The following is a 20,508-nucleotide window of genomic DNA, read 5'->3' on the forward strand; positions in this document are numbered from 1 at the left end:
GCTGACACGTGCAGTATTTCTTTATATCACAGGTTTATTTACAAGATTAAATTCATACATTACAAAAACCTAATATCCTGATGTGTCACTGAGTTTGTGCTGCAGCTAAAGTGGTTGCTCAGGGACCAAAGGCACACAAGGAAGAAATTTAATCAACCATAAAAATGGCCTCCTCATGCACTTTCAGTGTGTTATTCTGTCACACAGCTGCCAGTGTTTGCTGAAACCTCTTAACTTTGTCCAGTAAGGTGCAGGTGAATTATATGGAGGCCAATTCTGCCAAGAAATGAATTAAAAAAACATGGAAAGTTAGGCATGATGAAAAGAAAGATATTACTAAGTAACAAGTAAGTTAGTGCAAGTTAATAAGTAACCAGCTAGTCATAATGATGAGATACTAAGTCATAACTTTGACTAAGCTAAAAATAATGATTTTGAGATACTGGGTCAATAATGAGATGCTTAGTAAAAGGTTTGTCTTACTACTGCACAATTTTAAAATGCTTTGTACTAAGTCAAAGTAATTGTCTTACTTGTCTTACTAATATTTTTAGATAGTAATTCAAAATTATGAGATACTAAGTCAATTTTGACATGTTAAGTCAAAGGTTTGACTTACTGCGTCAAAATGAAGATAATTGACTTAATTATGAGATACTAAGGAGATACCGAGTCAAAATACCCTACCTATCTATCCATTTTCTACCGCTTATCCTCTAGTAGGGTCGCGGGGGGGCTGGAGCCTATCCCAGCATCCTTTCGGGCGAGAGGCGGGGTACACCCTGGACAGGTCGCCAGTCCATAGCAGGGCACACAGAGACAAACAACCATTCACTCTCACATTCATACCTATGGTCAATTTGGAATAACCAATTAGCCTAGTCCCCATTTGCATGTCTTTGGACTGTGGGAGGAAGCCGGAGTACCCGGAGAGAACCCACACAAGCACGGGGAGAACATGCAAACTCCACACAGAAAGACCCCGCGTCCGAGCCGGGACTCGAACCCGGAACCTTCTTGCTGTGAGGCGACAGCGCTAACCACTGCACCACCGTACCACCGTGCCGCCCCTACCTATCTAACTAAGTCAAAACTAGAGACCATCTTGCGATGGTATCACACCCGTTGCAACCCTGTCAACATACTGACGTTCCAACCCATGAGTATTCAGCAGACATTGCTACATTGTTAGGATACATGATTACTCAGCGCTCATGGGACAGACCAGACCCATCTTCAAACTCGGCCTTCATTTTGATCTCAACTACACACCTGAAAAGTTTCATGACTGGATCTTGCACAGTTGTGACGCTATCGTGGTGACAAAAATTTGTCCACAGACATATCAAAATACAAGAATACTTAAAAATGCCTCTGTGGTAGTTCTGGCTACAGTAGGTGTCTCCAGGACCACATTTCGCCATGATGACACACACACCGACTCTGAAGGCGATAACACCAGCCACGAGCTGGTAATTATGATATATGAAGTTGGTAAGTCAAAATTGTGATTTGGTATCTCATAATTTTGACTTAGCATATTAGTATTGTTATAAAGCATAACTTTTCATAATTTTTCTTCTTTTCCTGGCACAAATGAGCTGTCACAGTGCTGTTTCATGACACTGACATAGTTTTGAAAAAGTGGAAAGTGAAAAAAAAAGTTGATCCAGTTTGCTTGTTTTAATCTCTGGGTTATGTGAAAGGTGTTTCCAGCTTATACCTGACTATCGTGATTGCAAAAGAGAGAGATTTTTTTGTACTCCAGGACAGTTGTTTAGACAGCAGGATGAGGCGATGGAGGGGGATTGTAAACAAACATGTTACTCAAGTGTAAGTCAGCCATCTGCACCCAGCAAGGGCTCATCTACTGCTGTGTTTCATCGAGGGAGGAGCTCTCTGCTTCCAGGCCCACTCTCCTCAGTGACTCAGAGTACTTTCTCCTTCCTATACTGACTATGTCCTCAATCTCATCTGCAAGGTCTCTCCTGCCGCTCTCTACCATAGCGGCTACCAGCCTCGACACTGCTCCAGGTCCTGCATTCCTCTGTCCCCGGGCCCAGTGGAACAGCACGTCCAGCACCAAGGCTCCCAGGTTGTCTCTGGTGGGGAGAAGAAGACATACACAAGAAATCTCACATAATATGTTTCCAGTTGCAGTGACCTACAAAGGGGCTGAAAGATAAATTATGTATGCATTCCTACATGAAAATCTTACACACAAAACCATCCTAACCACATATATACAGAATTTTACATAATGTATCATTTTTCATCCACCTTCAGGATGAGTCATGAGAGGTTTTCTGAGCACAAAGAAGGGGGGGGGGGCAGATGAGCATCAATCTGTGTGTAATCTCCTGCAGTGTCCCAGATGGCTTAGTGATGGCTGACAGTGCAGATTAAAACAATCAAAATTCTCTACCATTTCTCTCCCACTGCAGGCTTTCCTTCAGTCACACAACATCTCACTCCATTTTGTTCCCTGAGAGGCTTCGGCTGTGCAAACACACACTGACTACATCGCAGACTCGTGTAGAGATATGAATGTACATATTTATCTGAACCTCTGCTGCAGTCAAGATAGTCAAGCTATCTAAGTTTCCAAAGAAACCAAATATGACAGGCTGAATTCATAGTATTACATTTTGGCATTGTGGTGACCATTGCGTCTCTGCGTCAAAATAAACATTTAACTGAATTGAATTTAGATCTCAAAATCACAAGTATAGAGTAAGTATATGATAGTGTGTAAAAATAAAAAATATCACAACTTGCGAATTACCAATATTGTTGAGTTCAAATAAGAAATTCTGACTGAACAGGATGTTGTTCCAACCTGTGCTTGTACTGGATGCGGTCCAGCTCCTGGTAGCTTAAGCCAAGATTGATGCCAATGACACGCCAGTCCTGTCCTATCTGAAGAGAGATGGACAGCAGGTTGGCTTCTGTCAGATAGCCACTCTCAGGGTCACCTAGGTTCAGAGGAGGATGCTGGAGCTCCTCCATGATGTAACTGTTGTCCGAGTTTAGAGCCTATCACAAGAGGGGAGATAATATATGCAGTGTTCCCTCAGGTTTTGATGTTATTTATAGGTAGCAGCTAACAAGCACAACATTATTTTGCATCGAGTTTAGATGCTAAATAATAATGCGGATGCGAGGAACATTGTACATATTTTTTCTTATTTCTAACAATATACACATATTCTGAAATCATAAAGATATAATCCAATATCTTAAATGCACAACATATTCATACTAATTTACATACTGTCCAGAAACACAAAAATATTAAATAAGGAAGGAAAAAAAGTCATTTCCACTGACAGGAAGTCTTAGTGGTAAAGTTGCAAGCCACTGGCTGTCATGTCCTTTCCTCTTTCGTGCCACTTCCTCTGGCAGATTGCTGGGAATCTCCCCTCTATAAAAAGATACCTGGAACAGAGGTCCAAAGCATATTGTCAGTGTGTTGTCCGAACAATACATAACTAACTGATTGGACAAAATAACAACACTTCACACTAAGTAACCACAAAGATGGAAAAATCCATTAAATGTTAACACAATGCAATAAAAAAACATACTACCAAATAATTACTACCTTACATAAAAAGTTCTGCTTACAATGGTTTTATTTGGGACCAATAATTTAGCCGTTAATGTTTTAAGTCATTTCTACAGTACATTTTAGGGCTGAAATTTGCAGTTTGATGTATCATTATGTTGAAAGGTGTTTTAAGTGTGCACCTCTTTTACATACACAGCACGATACAAAAACACCCCAGAACATCTCACAACAAGTTGAATCAACACATTTCTGAGTGACCAACCATTAAAGATGGTTTAGCAGTATTTATTACTGGATTTGTATTTCATTACGGAGAGCAGAGTTTCTCCTGTTCTGGTTACATAGTGTAGAATATGCTGTATTGTATGTGGATGGGTGATGTGTACAGTCTTTTACTGTAGGTCAAGTCATGAAGTCCTTGCACCATAGTTACCACTATTTAATCTGGATTTATAAGATACACAATGTGACTATACGTGATTATACGTTTTCAAAAACAAAATATGTCAGAATACATTTCCAGCCACTGCACTCTCTCATCTGCTGAATATGATGTCCGTCTTACTTGTCCTCTCACTGGCCCACTCTGACCCAGAGCTGGACAGATGTACACTTCCTTCAGATTCTTCAGGCTGGAGTAAAACTCAAAACAAAGTCTTCCGTGCACACAGTCTGGTCTGTCTGCAGAAAACAGGAACATATCATCTCAAGGCTTCATGCAAAAACTGTTTCAGGACAATTATTACACAACAGCACATCATGAGACCTTGGAAGGAAAGGGAACAGAAGAAAAAATGTTTATTTAAGATAGAGTTTCAAAGAGGACTTCAGACCTGCACTGATATCTAAGCCCCTCTCAAAGCCGGCAAAGAACTGCTCTCCTTCCAGCAGGTCACACAGGTCTGAAGGCTGAGGTCCATCATACTGCTCTGACAGAGACTGCACTCTGCCTTCCACCTGGACAGGAAGCACCATAATCATTGTTTGGCATTCATGCATAAACATTACGCTGGCTTTCACACCCATGGTGAAATCAGTTGGACTCAAACAGAGACACAGGCTGCCCTGGTGTAAGTATTTCTGATAAACTTCACAGTTACTGCACGGAGAGAATTACAACCTTGTTAGCAGGTAAACACTGTAACAAAACTTGTGAGGGATCAGTCTTCCGCTGGAGGACGAGGAACTGGACCTTAAACTGTTTTAGTCTTTGATAGACCTTTCTGACCACCCCACTAACACAGCGCTGAGTGGTGTACCACAGCCAGTACCTGCAATGGTTGACAAAAAGCTGTATTGATACAGTGTAAATATATAAATCAAGCCTACATCATGAGAATATCTTACAGGCACTTACCAGGAGAAATGTGTTATGTAGAAAATGGCATACAAATGAGTGACGTAGAGAGACACTTGTGATGTGATATCAGTCCAGGTTTGGGCAGTGGGGTCTCCATGGAGCAGATGCAAACAGGTCGTATCAACTGTATGGCCTGCAGAAGCACCACACATTTTAATACATGCTGATACATCCTGTTCTAAACATGTAAAAAATGACATACTGTACCTGTGACTCCAGGTGGCAGTGGGATCTGAACTTTGACAGGCTGCAGGAAATGTACGTTAGGAGTCTGGGAGAGGCAAAGGAGAGGGCTGACCCTGGCCTGAGGATCCCCACATAGTGTTTGTACCTCTGACACCGACACCTGCAACACCTACAGAAATAGAGGAAACGTAAAGCCGTGAAGACCATTAATAGCCACACCGACAGACTGATGTGGTGATTTTCCACTTGCAGTGCCTACCTGTAAAGTTATGGTGCGGGTCTGTACGGTAGAGTCTGGTGGGAAGTGGAGCTTGATTCCGGGGTCAGAGCTGGACACCAGCAGGGCTCCAGCTGGTGTAACAGAGCAACTGTCCTTCACTGGACAGGACACTGCCATAAACCAGGAGAACTGGCGCACTGAGCAGCACGCCAGCTACAGGTACAACAGGTAATTTTAACAATAATGTTACAATTCGCACAACCAAGAAAAAGACATGTTGATATTATAATATTCTTGTGAATTGGGAAGATTGTGCTTTACCCTGGCTGGACGTCCTCCGGGGTGACTGCTATGGTTGTCGCTTCCCCTCCTTAGATCAGTGGGCAGAGTGCTCCATGAATGTCCGTCAAACCTCCGCACGACCACCTCCCTTCTTTTAGCTCGATGATATGGCACACATACTTCCACAGGCTGCAAGGATTTTAAAGTTGAAGTAGATTTACATCATGAAAGTGCAGAAGAGAACAGAAGAGGGAGGAAAAATAACATATGACTCATGAAATAGAGATATATCAGTCCAATAGGCAGAATCAATATCTGCGTAGATACTGACCTTATTCAGCAGATCAAATAGCAATGAGATGACTGATCTGCTTTAAATACAGTTTCTTTGTGAGTGTCATTATAAATAACCACAGTCATTCAGTCAGTGCAGGCTAACAAGTCAGTTTTTAGAGCCACAACAATCTATGGCCTCATGTTACCTTACATAAAAATGATTCCAAGGAGTTCCAGCAAGGTACATAGTTTTTAAATTTAGAAAAAGAAAGCTCTGGTATTGGGTCGATTCTTGTATTGCCAGACACCCAAAGTTGAAGTAACAGGATTGTGATCAAATGATCAAACTTAGCTCAGTGCATTCCAGCTATAAAATGTTCATGTTGCTGTATCTGTTCAGGACAGCCTTCACAATCGTGATTTTGGAGAAGTTATGTGGATACAGATGTGAATAAATTAAGTTTATTTACCTTAAGAAATGTAATTCCATGGGGACGAAGTTCCAGAGGACGACTCAGTAGGATGTCATGTTCCTCCAACCAAACCCACTTCCTTTCTGGCCTTTTCTCACACCACTCCAGCCTTGTGGTTTTCACCAGGCACCCCGGGGGGAAAAGCAGCTCAGCCCCCCCTGGGAGAAACACATGACACCCAGCAGACGAAACACAGAAACTAAGGAACAAAAGAAGTATCAGAATCCCCTTAACTGCCAATATTATTAAAGAGGATGAGAAGATATCTGCATGCTGAGACTGACACTGTACCTGTGTTGCTTAAATCCAAGGTGCAACTCTGGAATTTTTGGTTCAGCTAGATCTGGTAAGAAAACAGTAATGTTACTGAGACTATATGTACTGACAGCATGTAAATACTATCTGATGAAACACAGTCAAAATGATTTGAGCACTAAATCAATTTGAAGCCCTTTTTTTTCTTCTCTGCTCACCAGGTGTAGGAGGGAGAGGAGGAGGGGTCGGGGGTTGCCCCAAAGGATTGTCACGCACATCTATTTTCAGCAGAGGCAGTTTGTTCAGACAATGGGGGATCAGACGGAGGTCATTGCTGTAGATGACAAGCTCCCTGAGCGAAAGGAGAGAGCCTGGGCAACAAGGCAGAGAGGTTTCCACATTTTTTATTGCGACATTTATGATTTTCACAAAATGACAACTACAGTATATTGCTGTAATGGACTTTCCTCAACACACCCACTCACCCATACACCCTTACCCATGGTCTCTGGTAGCCGTTTCAGCTTGTTGTGGGACAATTCCAGCTTAACAAGGTCCTCCAGAGAACCAATTTCATCAGGCAGATGCTGGAGGAGATTATGTGAAACATCCAGTGTCTGTAGTGCTTTCAGCTGACCCAGACTCGGGGGAAGAGAGACAAGCTCATTCCCCAGGAGGGAGAGGTAGGTAAGGGAGGACAGCTGGCCTAAATCAGGAGGCAAAGCTGAGAGGCAATTGTGACAGAGAAGCAAGGAAGTCAGCGCAGGGATGCTGAACATGCAGGAGGGCAGAGAGGAGAGCTGGTTAAAGGAGAGATCCAAGTGCACCAGATGAGACAGGGTGGAAAGAGTTGTGGGCAAAGTGGTGAGGAGGCCGGGCAGCGGATCACCTTGCGAGTCATAAAAACAGTATCCTTTAATTAGAAAGAAAAGTTGGTCAGAAACAGAAATATTGGAGCAAAGCAAGGAGAAAAGAGAGAAGGACATAACAGATCATAATACATTAACATAGTATTTACTGTATCCACTTAAGTATGTGAAAGTAAGCCATTTAATCATCTATGCCAACATGCAACTGATACCACATTAAATTCATCAGAAAAATACCCCGAATAGCCAGTGAGCGCAGCTCTGTCAGATGGGGTACGACATCCAGTGCATCGTCTAGCCCTGGTTTATCTTCAGAGCCCAGTCTCAGGTACTGGAGGCCCTTCAGCTGCCCAGGGATGGACGCCCATAGCAGTGGCAGTGCAGAGGCTCCTCCCTGGTACACATCCAGGGTCAGCCTTGTATCAGTCAACACAGCTGAGAGCTCCACAGAGGGAGGCAAGGGTGGAGTCAGAGACAGGACAGAGGAAGAGGAAGATGAGGATGGGGAAGAAAAATTGGTATGATGATGGCTGGATGAATACAAGGAGGAGGAGATGCTTGACATGGAAGGACTGCAGGTGTCCATGATGCTGGAGGGAGACACAGAGGGAGCAGCTATGCTCTCATCCCTCTCTGGCTCCAAGATTCCTGCTTGGCCCTCAGACATCACACCACTTGGTATCGTAGGTCCAGTAATGTCCATAAAAGGTAATCCACCTTGGGATGCTGTCGTTTCCACCTCTTCTCCATCCTCCAACCTGTCTGTCCTCACAATCCAACCGGCTGCCTGGTCTCCATTCACTTCATCATGAGCTCCATCTTCCTCGCTGCACCTCTCCATTGAAGCCACTGTTTATGACACTACACAGCTGGCTAACAGTCACCTGCTAGTCCAATATTGTCCGGGAGATTTTCTTTCTACCTGTGTCTGTAACGTTACTCATGACAGGACCGGATATGTTCATTGCCATTACTGCCAGCCAGCGCTAAATGACTGCCATGAAAAGTTATATTTTACTAGACATGTTTGCTATGTGAAGGTAGTAGTAGCTATTAGCTAACCACAGCTATGTTACGCTGTGTTAAGCTATGAACGTCAGCTAAGAATTACATATCTACTGACCTCTGTGGCTACGTTAGACATTTAACTACTGCTGCTTACAAGCTAATACAGTGTTATTTACGAAATAATGTGTAACATTGGTCTTGGGGTTAACCTATTTCTCCACTCCGTTTACTTCCTTGAACTCGAATGTTTTTGAAGGAAAGCCTTTGCATCATAGTCAGTCGTTCGATTTTCTTCACAGCGTCCTCTGCGTAGCGACGGGCGGAGTGTATCTATGAGTATCGGTTTAAAAATAAGAAGCCCCGCCCGTCCGCTTATTGTTATGCCTAAAACCGAGCGCCTCCATGCTAGCACCGCCAAAGTTTCAATTCAGGGCGGGACAGATGTGCTCAACGTGTAGCCTCGCTGTCATTCCCTGCTCGGACATTTGGTGGCGCCGTTTGCCCATGGCTCCCACTGTAAACATTTCTAATGACATAAAATTCAAATGTCTACTGCGGAAACCACCAAGAGAAGTAGTTATAGTTGTAGGCTACTTGTTATTGTTGGATCATTGCTTAACCTAAGTGTTGAATTTTAGAAAAAGGTATTTCATTTTACCCAAAAAATCTTATTTATTCATTCATTAAATTTTTTTTTCATTTTTACTAATATGACAGCCAGACACATCAAACAAATCGAATAAAAAAAAGTTTAGATCCTTTTAAAATAAATTTTGAAAATCAGTTTTGAAATTCACCATTTAAAGACAGGAAAAGGACATAATTGTTTTTCTCTGAGTTTTATAGTGCATAATTGAAATTTAATCATTTAAATTACAACTTTTTTTTTTTTTAACTCAGTTTATTTTTTTTCTCAGTTTATTAACTGATTATAATAAAACACAGCAAAAGTATATAAATGATTTCAGTGTCATATCTTTTCAGATTAAGATTTTACCACACACAAAGCATATGATCATATAATGGAATCATTTTTATATAAATAACAACCCAACAGTATGCAAGGTTGTAATATAATGATTCTAATATTATGTAATCTTCTGACAAGGGCCATTCTGGTGCCTAGTGTTGTACTCTTTATATATATATATATATATATATATATGTCTCTGCTGTTACTACACCTGCATTTTTACTTTGGTAAAATTATGAATTCAGGGCTTTTACTTGTAATGAAGTTAAAGATCTCAGTACCATTCACTGTGTTCCATTCATAGCTGATCATTAAAAACTGCATTGCATTTTAAAAAACATGTCAAAAGTTCATCTCTGTTGTGGAAACCATTTAATCATAGTGAAAAGAATTTGTTCAGTTCAGATATTGTTCCAAAGGCCAACAGTGGTACAGTGAGATATTTGGGCACAATAACAAAATGCTCCTCAGAAATCCTCCCAGCCTCCCAGTGTGGCAGTCATCTCCTGGTCAGGCACATTTCACCTTCCAAGTCACGTCTTTTGTAGCTCAGCCAGAATGACATCTCTGTTGTGAATCCAAGTGAGTCCTTGTAAATGAACACAATACAAGCGCTTAACAAACCTACTTAATCTCAACATTTTTCCCTCATCCAACATCCCCTCTGCACCATATATAGCCTGCCCAACTGCCTCCATGTTCTCAAGTACAAAGCATGCAAACATGCATAGCATAGCAGGCATGGCAGCTTCATTATTTTACCAGACAGGTTTTCTTTTCTGTGGAACTTTATTAGGTAATATTAACGTTAATACCACATGAGCACAGTATAAATAAAGATATTTCAGGTCTTAAAAGTAGATTTTGACACAGGGCCCCTCTAAAAGATAGGGCTAAAAGTTTAGATAATAATGCACGACCTTTAGTTTCATTGTACTTTGAAGGTGCAAATTCCTATAGGATCGATGCATTTTATCAAAACAAAAGGTGAACTCAGTGAACCTGAGACTTTTGGGCCCGTGGGGGAACTGGGGGAAGAAGGGATACTTCTTACCATGAACCCTAGCTGGTGTTACTTACACAATAGGAATATGCTCTCTTAGGAATCATGTCCTAAACATAACCTGGATCAATGCCCACAAAAAGTGACTATTTGCAGTCTAGTTCTGTGAATAGTTTATTCAAGGAAATGTTCCAGAAAAACATTTCAGTGTTATTGTTGAACGTGTTTCAGATGCAAGAGATTTGTAATGTCATTATTCTGTCTTGTGAAAGCCTACTACCATTTACTATTTTGTAACCAGGACATTGCAAACAAGCCAGATTTGTTCATCTTTATTATTAGGACTGGTTCTATTTCGCCTCATTGAATAAAGTTTCTCAAACCTAAAAAGATATGCAGGCCATTTCTTGAAAAACACTGAAAGTGTTTGTCAATTTTAAAATGACTACTACAACAAATAAACAAAAAAAGATAACTATTAGTGAGCACAATTGCAGTTTTCCTTTAATCGATCTGCAAACAATAGGTTTATCTATCCAATATTAGTCTACATACTAGGAAATCAATATAGAGTTCTTCCTAATGATAACACCTATTACGAAAGAAAGTCCCAATATAGCCTGTGGGGAACATTTGACAGCAGTCAAAGTGAGGCGAATGTCCGTTCACAGACTTCACGTGTGTTTCAGCGGTGCGAATTGTGATTGGTCATTTCATCAACTGTTCCAATTGTGATTGGTCAGTATGATCAGCGCTGTCGATTGTGATTGGGTAAACCGGTTTACTGTGCGCCCACCTCCCAACACACACCAAGCAAGTGTGTAAAAGTAACAACAACTCCCCGTGGTTCACCATATCGCTATATAACCAGCTAAGGACTGCTTTAATAGAACATTTACCAACGGGGTTTAGCTTCAGTACAAGAGATTATTTGTATTTTCAAACAATGTCAACTTAGCGACTCACCTGCAACGAAAGAAGTGACTTCTACCGTTAGCTAGAGAGCTAAAAACAGCTAGCAGGAAAAAGACAGCATGTGAAGAGACATCAATATCAAAAGGTGAACAGTATTCAGTCCTAAAATTAGACTCTTTGTCCTTCTGTAGTCGTTAATATTTGTGAGTGAACTTTGCCTTATTGTTAGCCAACGACCTTAGCCCCACTTGACACAGCTCCGGACGGTCACCGGTATGTTCCCGTTAGACTCGCCGTGGAACATCTCGTTTGCGGGTTGTGGATTCCTCGGCATCTATCACGTCGGTGTGGCCAGCTGTCTGCTGGAGCAGGCCCCTTTTTTGGTCCAAAATGCCAGGCACATATACGGGGCATCAGCTGGGGCCCTCACTGCCACTGCCCTGGTCAGTGGAGTATGTCTCGGTATGTGCATTTTGTTTCGTATTTGAAGTATTAGTGTGGGGAGGATTCAGAGGATTGCTTCTGGTGTAAACTGCTTATGTTAAAGTGTATCTTTTTGGATGTACACTGTAAACAAACTGGATAAACAGCAAAATGCACTTAAAGTATCGAACCTTTTCGTTCCCAAATGCGTCCTTTTGGATGAATGAAACTCTAGCTTATCTTTATCTAATCGAGTATTTGTTAACTCGTGCACATTTATGAGGTCTCATTGAGTTCTCAACAGTTCCCATATACCTTTATTTAATGTTTTCACAGGAGAGGCTGGTGCAAGTATCATCGACGTTGCCAAAGAGGCTAGAAAGCGATTCCTGGGACCCATGCATCCTTCTTTTAATCTGGTGAAGATTGTGCGTCACATGCTGCTGCGCACTTTGCCAGCTGATTGCCACCATCGGGCGAACGGACGGTTAGGAATTTCTCTCACCCGAGTGACAGATGGAGAAAATGTCCTGGTATCTCACTTCAACGACAAGGAGGAGCTGGTGCAGGTGTGCACTGTGTAGTATATTTTCCCCAATACTTAGCAGAAGAGTGGGTTGATATTAATGATGTCAGGTATCATGAAAGACTTGATTTAATACTTAAATACTGATATTATGACAGTATTTTGGGGATGCCCATGGGTGCTTTCAGATGCCATTTACATACAAGAGCACTTAAAGACAATTAGTAATGAGGATGGTGCAGTCAATTATTATGCAAAATGCCACACAAATGCCTCAAATGTGAGGATTTATTGCTTTTCTCTGTGGAAAATTGTGACAGGCCTTTTTCACTTTTTTAGACATTTTTAGATCATGCAATGAATCACTTACATGAAAAAAAATAATCCTAAAATTAATTACAAATGAAGACAATTGTTAGCTGCCGCCCATAGTTGAGTTCATAGAGCTATGTTAATAGAAGAAATAAATTTAATTTAACTGTAATGTATCCTTTAAGACCAGAAAAATACAAAAATCAAGCTATATCATGATCACTACGACAATGCAGTATGCTGAATAATGGTATCACAGTATTCATAAAACATCATTATACTGTAACATTCAACCATAATGTTTACAGTGTAATTCTTTTAGTTTTATTCAACCTTTTTGTCTGTTTCTGTTCAGTCTTGTCTAAATGTGTCAGAACAACAACAACAGCTGTATTTCTTTTTAGATTACTTAGTCCAGTTGTGTTTCTTATATATTTTTTTATGAATTAGGCATGTGTCTGCAGTGCCTACATCCCAGTGTATTGTGGCCTTATTCCTCCGACACTGCAAGGAGTGGTGAGTAGATTTAATATTATTCAGCATTTCTCTACTTTTCCTTCTGTTGCCAATATCCTGTTTTGGGGCTAATGGAGATAAGTTATCATTTTGAATTAAGAACTAAACATACAGTAGGTAGTACTGTTGGAGAGGTGTAATGGCCACTTTTCCCTCCTGCTTTGCTTCAATCATGTACTATATTTTCTCTCATTGGGTTTAGTTGTTGTTACTTCTGGCACGTTTTTGGCCTGTAAGTACCCACTTCAGAGCCCTCCCTTCCTCAAGAATGTGTTTGTTCTGAATGGCACGTGTGTGGAAACAATGATTATAAAATTCCCCAGGAGTTAGTGTTTGTCTGAGATCTCACACTAAAGGGGAAAGTAGAACTTGTAATTTTTTTCTGGACATGTTTCTAGCACAGAGGTTATAATATCATTGAGCAATACCAGCGTTCCCAACCCTCCCTTTGTGGCCTTTGTGATGGGTTTTAAGAGTTTACATATGCTTGTGTGTATGCAGGGCTTGTGAACAAAATTTGAGAGTGGCAGAACCAGATGTTACCGAGTTGGCCCAGGCTTTAGGGTTGTTCTGTCCTTTCCTCCCCTCAGTGACTCACATTCAAAAAACTGATGTCACTCTGATCTTATCTGTTGACACACTCGTGTGTGTGCCTGCCAGCACTGGGTTGAACAGTTCAGAAGCTTCAATAAAAACAAACATTAATCGATATGCAGGATATGATGTCATTATAATCATACATGGTGATGACTGTTCTCTGGCCAAATATGCTCTTATTACTTCAAAGGATTCACAGTAAATATTTTGTAGATGTTGTACAATTAATGATCTGCATCTGTTTTCTCCAATACTAACATTTATCTTTTATTGTTCAGCGATATGTCGACGGAGGAATCTCAGACAACCTGCCTCAGTATGAGCTGAAAAACACCATCACTGTGTCCCCGTTCTCTGGGGAGAGCGACATCTGCCCCCGAGACACCTCGACCAACATACATGAGCTGCGATTCACCAACACAAGCATCCAGTTCACTCTCACCAACCTCTACAGAGTCTCCAGAGCTCTTTTCCCTCCAGACCCAATGGTAGGACATCTGATAACATTCCTGATCAATATGCACACACACATACATCTACAGATACAATTGATTTGCTCAGTTGAACTGGAGTGAACTCTTCTTTGACTCATGAGAGATGAATGTATGTTTGTTTTGAGTACAGATTATGAAGGCCATGTGTAAACAGGGATACAAAGATGCTTTGCACTTTTTAAAGAGGAATGGTAAGAATCTGCGATTTGTGTTTATTCTAACTTTCTTCAAAGCTCTTTTTTAATAAAAAACCGGGGTCTGTACTAACAAGCCTAATTGATCTTTTGTCCATTGGCCAGAAGGTATTAGTGCATTCACACTGATATGCTATCAGAGCTTGTGCTTCCTGTGACCGCATGTCACCAAATCAGTAGATTGCTTTTCCTTGTGATTCGGCTTGTGTTGCTCCCTATGGCTTCTCATGTTGTTTTGCTTGCATTTATTCATTCATTTATTTTTTCAGCATTTTCATCTGCATGGGATTGCAAAATAAACTAACATATGTTGATTATTATTAACTTGTAGACTAATTAAGAAATAACCTCGACACTGATCACAGATTAAAAAAACACTTTCATATCTGCTTTTCTTTTCAGGATTGCTTAATTTCAATGGACCTCTCAGAGACAGACCCCTGCTAGCTAATGGAGAAGAAAAGGAGGATTACAATGATGATGATGAAGAGGAGGAGGAGGATGATGATAAAAGTGATGAAGAGGAAGAGAACCCACAGAAAGAAGAGAGAGCAGTGGTGATTCATTCCTCAGTAGAGGAGCATATCATCGAACACCTTCCGCCTACCCTGCACAAAGGTAAAAACACTACAGAGCTTCTTTTAAAAAATGTATATAGACTTTGTACTATAAATTACATCTAATTTACTTTATAGCTGACAATCCACAGTGTGCAGTAGTGGTTTATTGTTTTAAAAGTGTTTTAAGGTTTCTATTCATATCCATGTAAAAATTAACAGATGTACAGGTGTAATCAGTGATCATCATATCTCCTTTTACACACGACATGTTTATGACATAATACAGTTGACACAGTAGATTGATTTGGAGTTTGTACTGGCTTAATAATACCAAGACAATGTTACAGTTTCAGTACAGTTGAAGAGTTGAATTAAGTGAAGATTTCATTATTTATCAGTTAATTTTAACTTCACATTGTACTAACTTCAAATTGGATGAGGACAAATCTTTCCAGACTAGCTCAAGTTTTTCCAAGTTGATTTTTACACCAAACTAGAGACCGGTGGCTACTTGTAAATATATATATTTAAAATTCAAAACAATGTGAGGTGCTTTTCAGAAGGGTCTGTTTGATATATTGTAATGTACTCTGTCTCCTGTTTTGTTCCTGAAGAATTTTGAATAAAGCTGGGTAAATCTGCGACTAGTTATGGTAACCAGTGAGCACCTCTTTACTTCCCTCTGCAGCTTTAGTTGAGGCGTGCATGGAGAGGAGGAGCCTGGTGCAGTCTCTAAGCAACCTGCTTCCTGTCAGGATGGCCTCGGCCATGATGCTTCCCTACACTCTCCCTCTGGAGTCTGCTATGTTCTTGACTCTCAGGTGCTGTAGGACTTAATTACATGTGGTCCCATTCCCTCCTTACATATTTGACATGCACTCAAAATAGTACTGTGTCTACTCTGGTTTTATATGTGTAGTTATATGTACAGCAGAGATCATTGCACTAATTTGAGTAGATTTTTTTAAAGAATGTTTTTATAGATTAGTGGAACTGGCTATCCTGTACCTGTTGTTGTTGTTGTTGTTGTTGTTGTTGTTGTTGTTGTTGTTGTCGTTGTCATAAAGACATTCAAATATGTGTATACTGACTAACAGCTGCATGTCCTATGTGTAGACTTCTGGAGTGGTTGCCAGATGTGCAGGAAGATGTGGGATGGATTCGGGAGCAGATATTAAAACTTGTGCAGCACGTTCTTCGCCAGGCCTCCAAAAGCATTTCCCAGCATGTATCTGCCAGGTAGGTGACTCTACAATTACACATTTATGCTGTATTGTCACAAAGACTGTAGTTATACATGACTTTTTAAGGCAACATTTAACACCCAGTCATGCCAAAATACATGACAGGTCTGTATGTTCCATGACTGGTTCTAGCCAATAGCTACAGTATGTGAACGTGGCTAGGTTTCGAGTTAAATCTATGATACTCGATCATTTTTGGCCACTTAGGGGCAGCAGAAACAAATTGTGAACACAACATTGATATAATCTTTTAAGTAAACAAATCAAATTCATGAGTAAACATTTGCTTATTTACACATCCATGAGACATGGAGCAACATTAGCATGTATGTGGAGTCATGTTTCTGGAATGTAAGTTCAATATTCACTCTGCTTTAGCTCAGTTTGTGGTCCACTGTTCACCAGCTAGTTGCTAATTACGTCTTTCTGCTGTTTGAGGCTGAGCAGTAATAGTGTACAGTGGGGGTTTTAAGCTTTTTCACTGAAACAGCTGCCTACTGTGCCCCAAAACAACATTGACAGCAGTGAGAGTGAACCAGTAAACAGTAAAGTTGCAGTCTGACAACTAAACAATGAGCTTAAACGTAGGTTCATCAATACAAGTGGCCCCATTCAAATTGTTTTTGCACTCATTTATTATATTATCATTGTAAAAATATCAGTTACAGCCTCTAATAACAATAAGTGAAACTGTAACAGATGTTTCCTCATACACACCTCTGCATACTCTAGGTTTTCCTACCAGCTGGAGCTACACCACTACCAGTCCCTCCCATACCAACTCAGCTCCACCAACCTGTTTCCCACCTGGGTGAATGAGCGAAGTTCTTCAGTCCAGGATGTCTTCATGCGTCTCGACGAATACAAGAGACAGCTGCTGTCTGGAGTGCTGTGTATCAACATGGACCTGCAAGGCTCCTTCGAAACTGGACAGATGCCACCAAATAAGAGCTCCTCATCCATCCTCTCCACAGAGGGCCTCACAATGCACACAGGTTGTCTTAATATTCCACCTGCTGCCGACTCCGGCAGCGACATCAGCAGCTCCTAAGAGCTTTTGACAGGTTTCTGCTGCAGGTGCTGCAGCTCTGAGATTAAGACATACTTATTCTAGATTCAGGAACATTTCAAACTAATTTAAATCAGATTTTAATATCTGTTTACACCCTGATGTTTAGATACTCTTAAGATACCAAGAAGGTATTTGTAATATAATCAACCCTTTTGTACAGTGGGTGGAAATGGTAGTAATCTACCATATTTACACTTACTGTGTATTCAGTATCTTTTGACTAATGCATCACATTGAAATATGTCTTTTATCTACAGTCTAATCAGGCAAGCCTTTAGACACAGTATGTCTGCAGGCCTACAGAAGTGCATTTAAACTTAGCACATGCACCTAAACAGTCATGTACAAACTTGAGTTATAGGATGTTACAAACAAAAATGCGCACTTGAAGTAGCATGGTTAAAATAGGAGAGTGTTCTTGTTTTAAGTGGAATGCAGTCAGACCAGTAGTTAAACAGAGTGGTTCTGCTGTGTGCATGAAACTCTTAAGTCACTTCTGCCACACAGACAGTGAAGGACTGAAGGAGGGGGGATCTGTTTCCTACAGGTAGTTACTCCATTTATTATATGCAAATGTCAATGCATTATTTTGAAAAAAATACACTGTCTTTATGTTTTAAGGTTTTCTTTGAATGTCATTGTCTTATGTCTTTACAGTTATTTATATGAGAAATATAAAACTGCTTTGCTCTGTTTTCCCAGTGATAGAAACTTGTTTCTATCATTTGCATGTAAGTTACAACTCTTTTAGGTTTAAATTGAAATCTATATATTATTGTATTTCTGCTTTAAAATCTTCTGAACAATGATTTTTATGTTATTTGTGATTAATCAAAGAACCAGTTTGATCTGAATTGCACTTTCTCATTTGATGCCGCTGTACGACATCAGATTAAGTTCTTAGGTAATGACCTACCTGTTTAAATATTTATCTTGTACTGTGTACTACAAGAACTTCTAACTGTATGATCAAGCCCCAACCTGTGCCTTTAACTTCAAAGAAACAATTGCCAAGTGAATTTAACATATTGTCAGAATGTTGCAGGGAAAAATATTTATGTGATTATTAAATAAACTGGTATTGTTTAACATTAAATGCAGCTTATGAGTGTTTTCTCATCGCTATGAATTCTCAGAGATCAGTTAAACAGCAATAATCCTCACATTACCCAGAAAAACTGTGACTTACGATGAAAAGCGCACACAGGACAGGGAACAGTACACATGCTTAACAGAAGTCAAACAGTGGATCGTGGACCTGAAGGTGTATTTGGGAGGCGTCCAGATGATCCCAGCAAAATAACAAATGTCCACTGCTGGTTCCTGAATTGTGAGTATAAAACAGAAATAATGCATTTCTTTTATGTACTACAAGATACAGTTTGACAGCAGCTAAAGGGATAAGAGATTACACACTAGATAGTGTGTATTCATAAAATCCTCTGTCAAAGTAATTAGGAGCTGTGATGATAAAACTCAACTTATGTAATTATCATAGTAATAGATGTTGGGAAGATTCATATAGTTTCATACCTGTAACCATCTAATCACTTACAATGTAGAAAGATTTCAACACTTGCTATATTGAATTCACAGCCTTAATAATAATTCATAGTTTTTCATAATATAGCCAAGCTTTAAGTTTTAAGTCTCATATAGTCCTAACTACTTTCTTTCACAGCAGTGCATTATGTCATATGTCAACTGCTTGTCAAACATACAAATCTATTTACTTAATAAATAAAAGTTAATAAAATTGTGCAATAATGACTTAAGAGATTTATTAGAGACGAGACACTTGTCATAACGCACTGTCAACAATAGAGGCGCATTCCGCCACACTCTTTGTCAGTGCAGTCATATTACAACAGAACTCATCACACACGGTCACAGTTGTGGTCTGTTGCGAAAGCTGTTTAACCGGCTGTGCTTGGTAAAAACAGGGAATCCTGGAACCTAACAAATTACCTTCAAAGACAAAATATTTTTTGAAGTGGATTTTTCAGGCACAGAGATTTTAGAGTACGACATGAAACGTGACAATGCCTTCAAGTGATGTCGGGAAAAATGGGACCTGGAAACTGAATTTCCATTAGCCTACTAAATACCATTTTATATTTATATTTAATAGTCTACCTCTAAAGTTGTAGTGTGGAGCGCATGCAGACTTAATTTTATGCATTTTGATGTTATGTTGGTCTTTGAGTTAATAGATATTTATTCATAATCACCATTAGTCACCATTTTTGTGATGCTCCTAATAAAGTGCTTGATTCTCATTTTCACCCAGGCCCACTATAAGTTTTTCATGAATTGGCTTCAATGGAAAATTTGCACACGATCATAAATAATAACATGTCACTTTACTGGTAATTGCGTGTGTGCATGCGGACTAGATGGTGTCTTCAAAGTAATCAATCAACCAAAAGTGGTTGTGCAGCAGTGGAAAACAAAACGCAAAATAAAAACATAAAGCACATGAACACATCATATGAACACAAAATAAATAAATAAATAAAAACCACAAAAGATTTAACAAAAACATTTTGTTTTAAACATTTGGAATTTAGGTCCTAGTTACATGTGCTCATGTCACAAAAAATAAAATATATTAATGTATCATAAAGTATTTATTTGTAAAATCATTAATCAATTATTCTGCACTATTTCTATAGGCTAATTGTTTTATTATGTTTGTTTTTATTTTTATTTATTCAACTACAAATGTTATTCAACATTGTTATCCATACGTTATTGCTTGTAGCCTAGTCTATAAGTGATTTATCTATTTTTGGCTGCTTTGAAAATAAAAATATATAATATAAAATATAAAATAAATTATGAGTAGAAATATTTGAATATTATTATAATATTTGAATGGGCACAGGTGCTCATGTCACAAAAAAATGAAATGTATTAAAATTATTTGTACCATATGTGCCTATTGAAAAACGAACCAATTTGTTGATGATTAATCAGTCAAAAGGGTTCTTCGTGTAATTTTTTTGGGCTCATTCATTTATGTGTTTTTTTATTTTTGTTTTGTTTTTAAAATTTGTCATTGTCTTGTATTGCTAGCAGGCAAATTTCTGAGTAACATTTGTAATATGTACTTTTGGCTGCTTTTAAGAAAAGAAAAGAAAAGAAAAGAAAAGAAAAGAAAAGAAAAGAAAAGAAAA

General features: G+C 39.5%; 2 protein-coding genes across 4 annotated transcripts; one reads left to right on the top strand and one right to left on the bottom strand.

Moving 5' to 3' along the window:
• Nucleotides 1–1,030: 1,030 nt before the first annotated feature.
• pidd1 (p53-induced death domain protein 1) lies at nucleotides 1,031–8,564 on the bottom strand. 3 transcript variants are annotated; one of them, XM_022755966.1, is made up of 15 exons: nucleotides 7,730–8,564; nucleotides 7,123–7,536; nucleotides 6,842–6,994; nucleotides 6,660–6,711; nucleotides 6,366–6,567; nucleotides 5,659–5,808; nucleotides 5,377–5,550; nucleotides 5,139–5,286; nucleotides 4,929–5,064; nucleotides 4,692–4,842; nucleotides 4,405–4,528; nucleotides 4,137–4,252; nucleotides 3,331–3,438; nucleotides 2,840–2,919; nucleotides 1,031–2,102 (listed from the first exon to the last, which is right to left on the bottom strand). In XM_022755966.1, the coding sequence occupies exons 1-15, from the start codon at nucleotides 8,331–8,333 to the stop codon at nucleotides 1,868–1,870; spliced, it is 2,847 nt and encodes a 948-aa protein (XP_022611687.1). In that variant the 5' UTR covers nucleotides 8,334–8,564; the 3' UTR covers nucleotides 1,031–1,867. The 3 variants fall into 3 exon arrangements, with proteins under 3 accessions (XP_022611687.1, XP_022611686.1, XP_022611688.1); XM_022755965.1 differs by having other exon boundaries at nucleotides 2,840–3,036; XM_022755967.1 differs by lacking the exon at nucleotides 2,840–2,919 and having other exon boundaries at nucleotides 1,902–2,102.
• A 2,739-nt stretch (nucleotides 8,565–11,303) lies between these two features.
• Nucleotides 11,304–18,419, top strand: pnpla2 (patatin like phospholipase domain containing 2). Its single transcript, XM_022756294.1, has 9 exons — nucleotides 11,304–11,853; nucleotides 12,151–12,383; nucleotides 13,103–13,168; nucleotides 14,044–14,253; nucleotides 14,390–14,450; nucleotides 14,856–15,071; nucleotides 15,702–15,834; nucleotides 16,130–16,252; nucleotides 16,990–18,419. Exons 1-9 carry the CDS (start codon nucleotides 11,667–11,669, stop codon nucleotides 17,306–17,308), a joined length of 1,548 nt encoding a protein of 515 aa, XP_022612015.1. The 5' UTR covers nucleotides 11,304–11,666; the 3' UTR covers nucleotides 17,309–18,419.
• The last annotated feature ends 2,089 nt before the right edge of the window (nucleotides 18,420–20,508 follow it).

Source organism: Seriola dumerili, unplaced genomic scaffold (genome assembly GCF_002260705.1).
Source record: "Seriola dumerili isolate Sdu_G_001 unplaced genomic scaffold, Sdu_1.0 BDQW01000242.1, whole genome shotgun sequence".
NCBI classification, from domain to species: domain Eukaryota; kingdom Metazoa; phylum Chordata; class Actinopteri; order Carangiformes; family Carangidae; genus Seriola; species Seriola dumerili.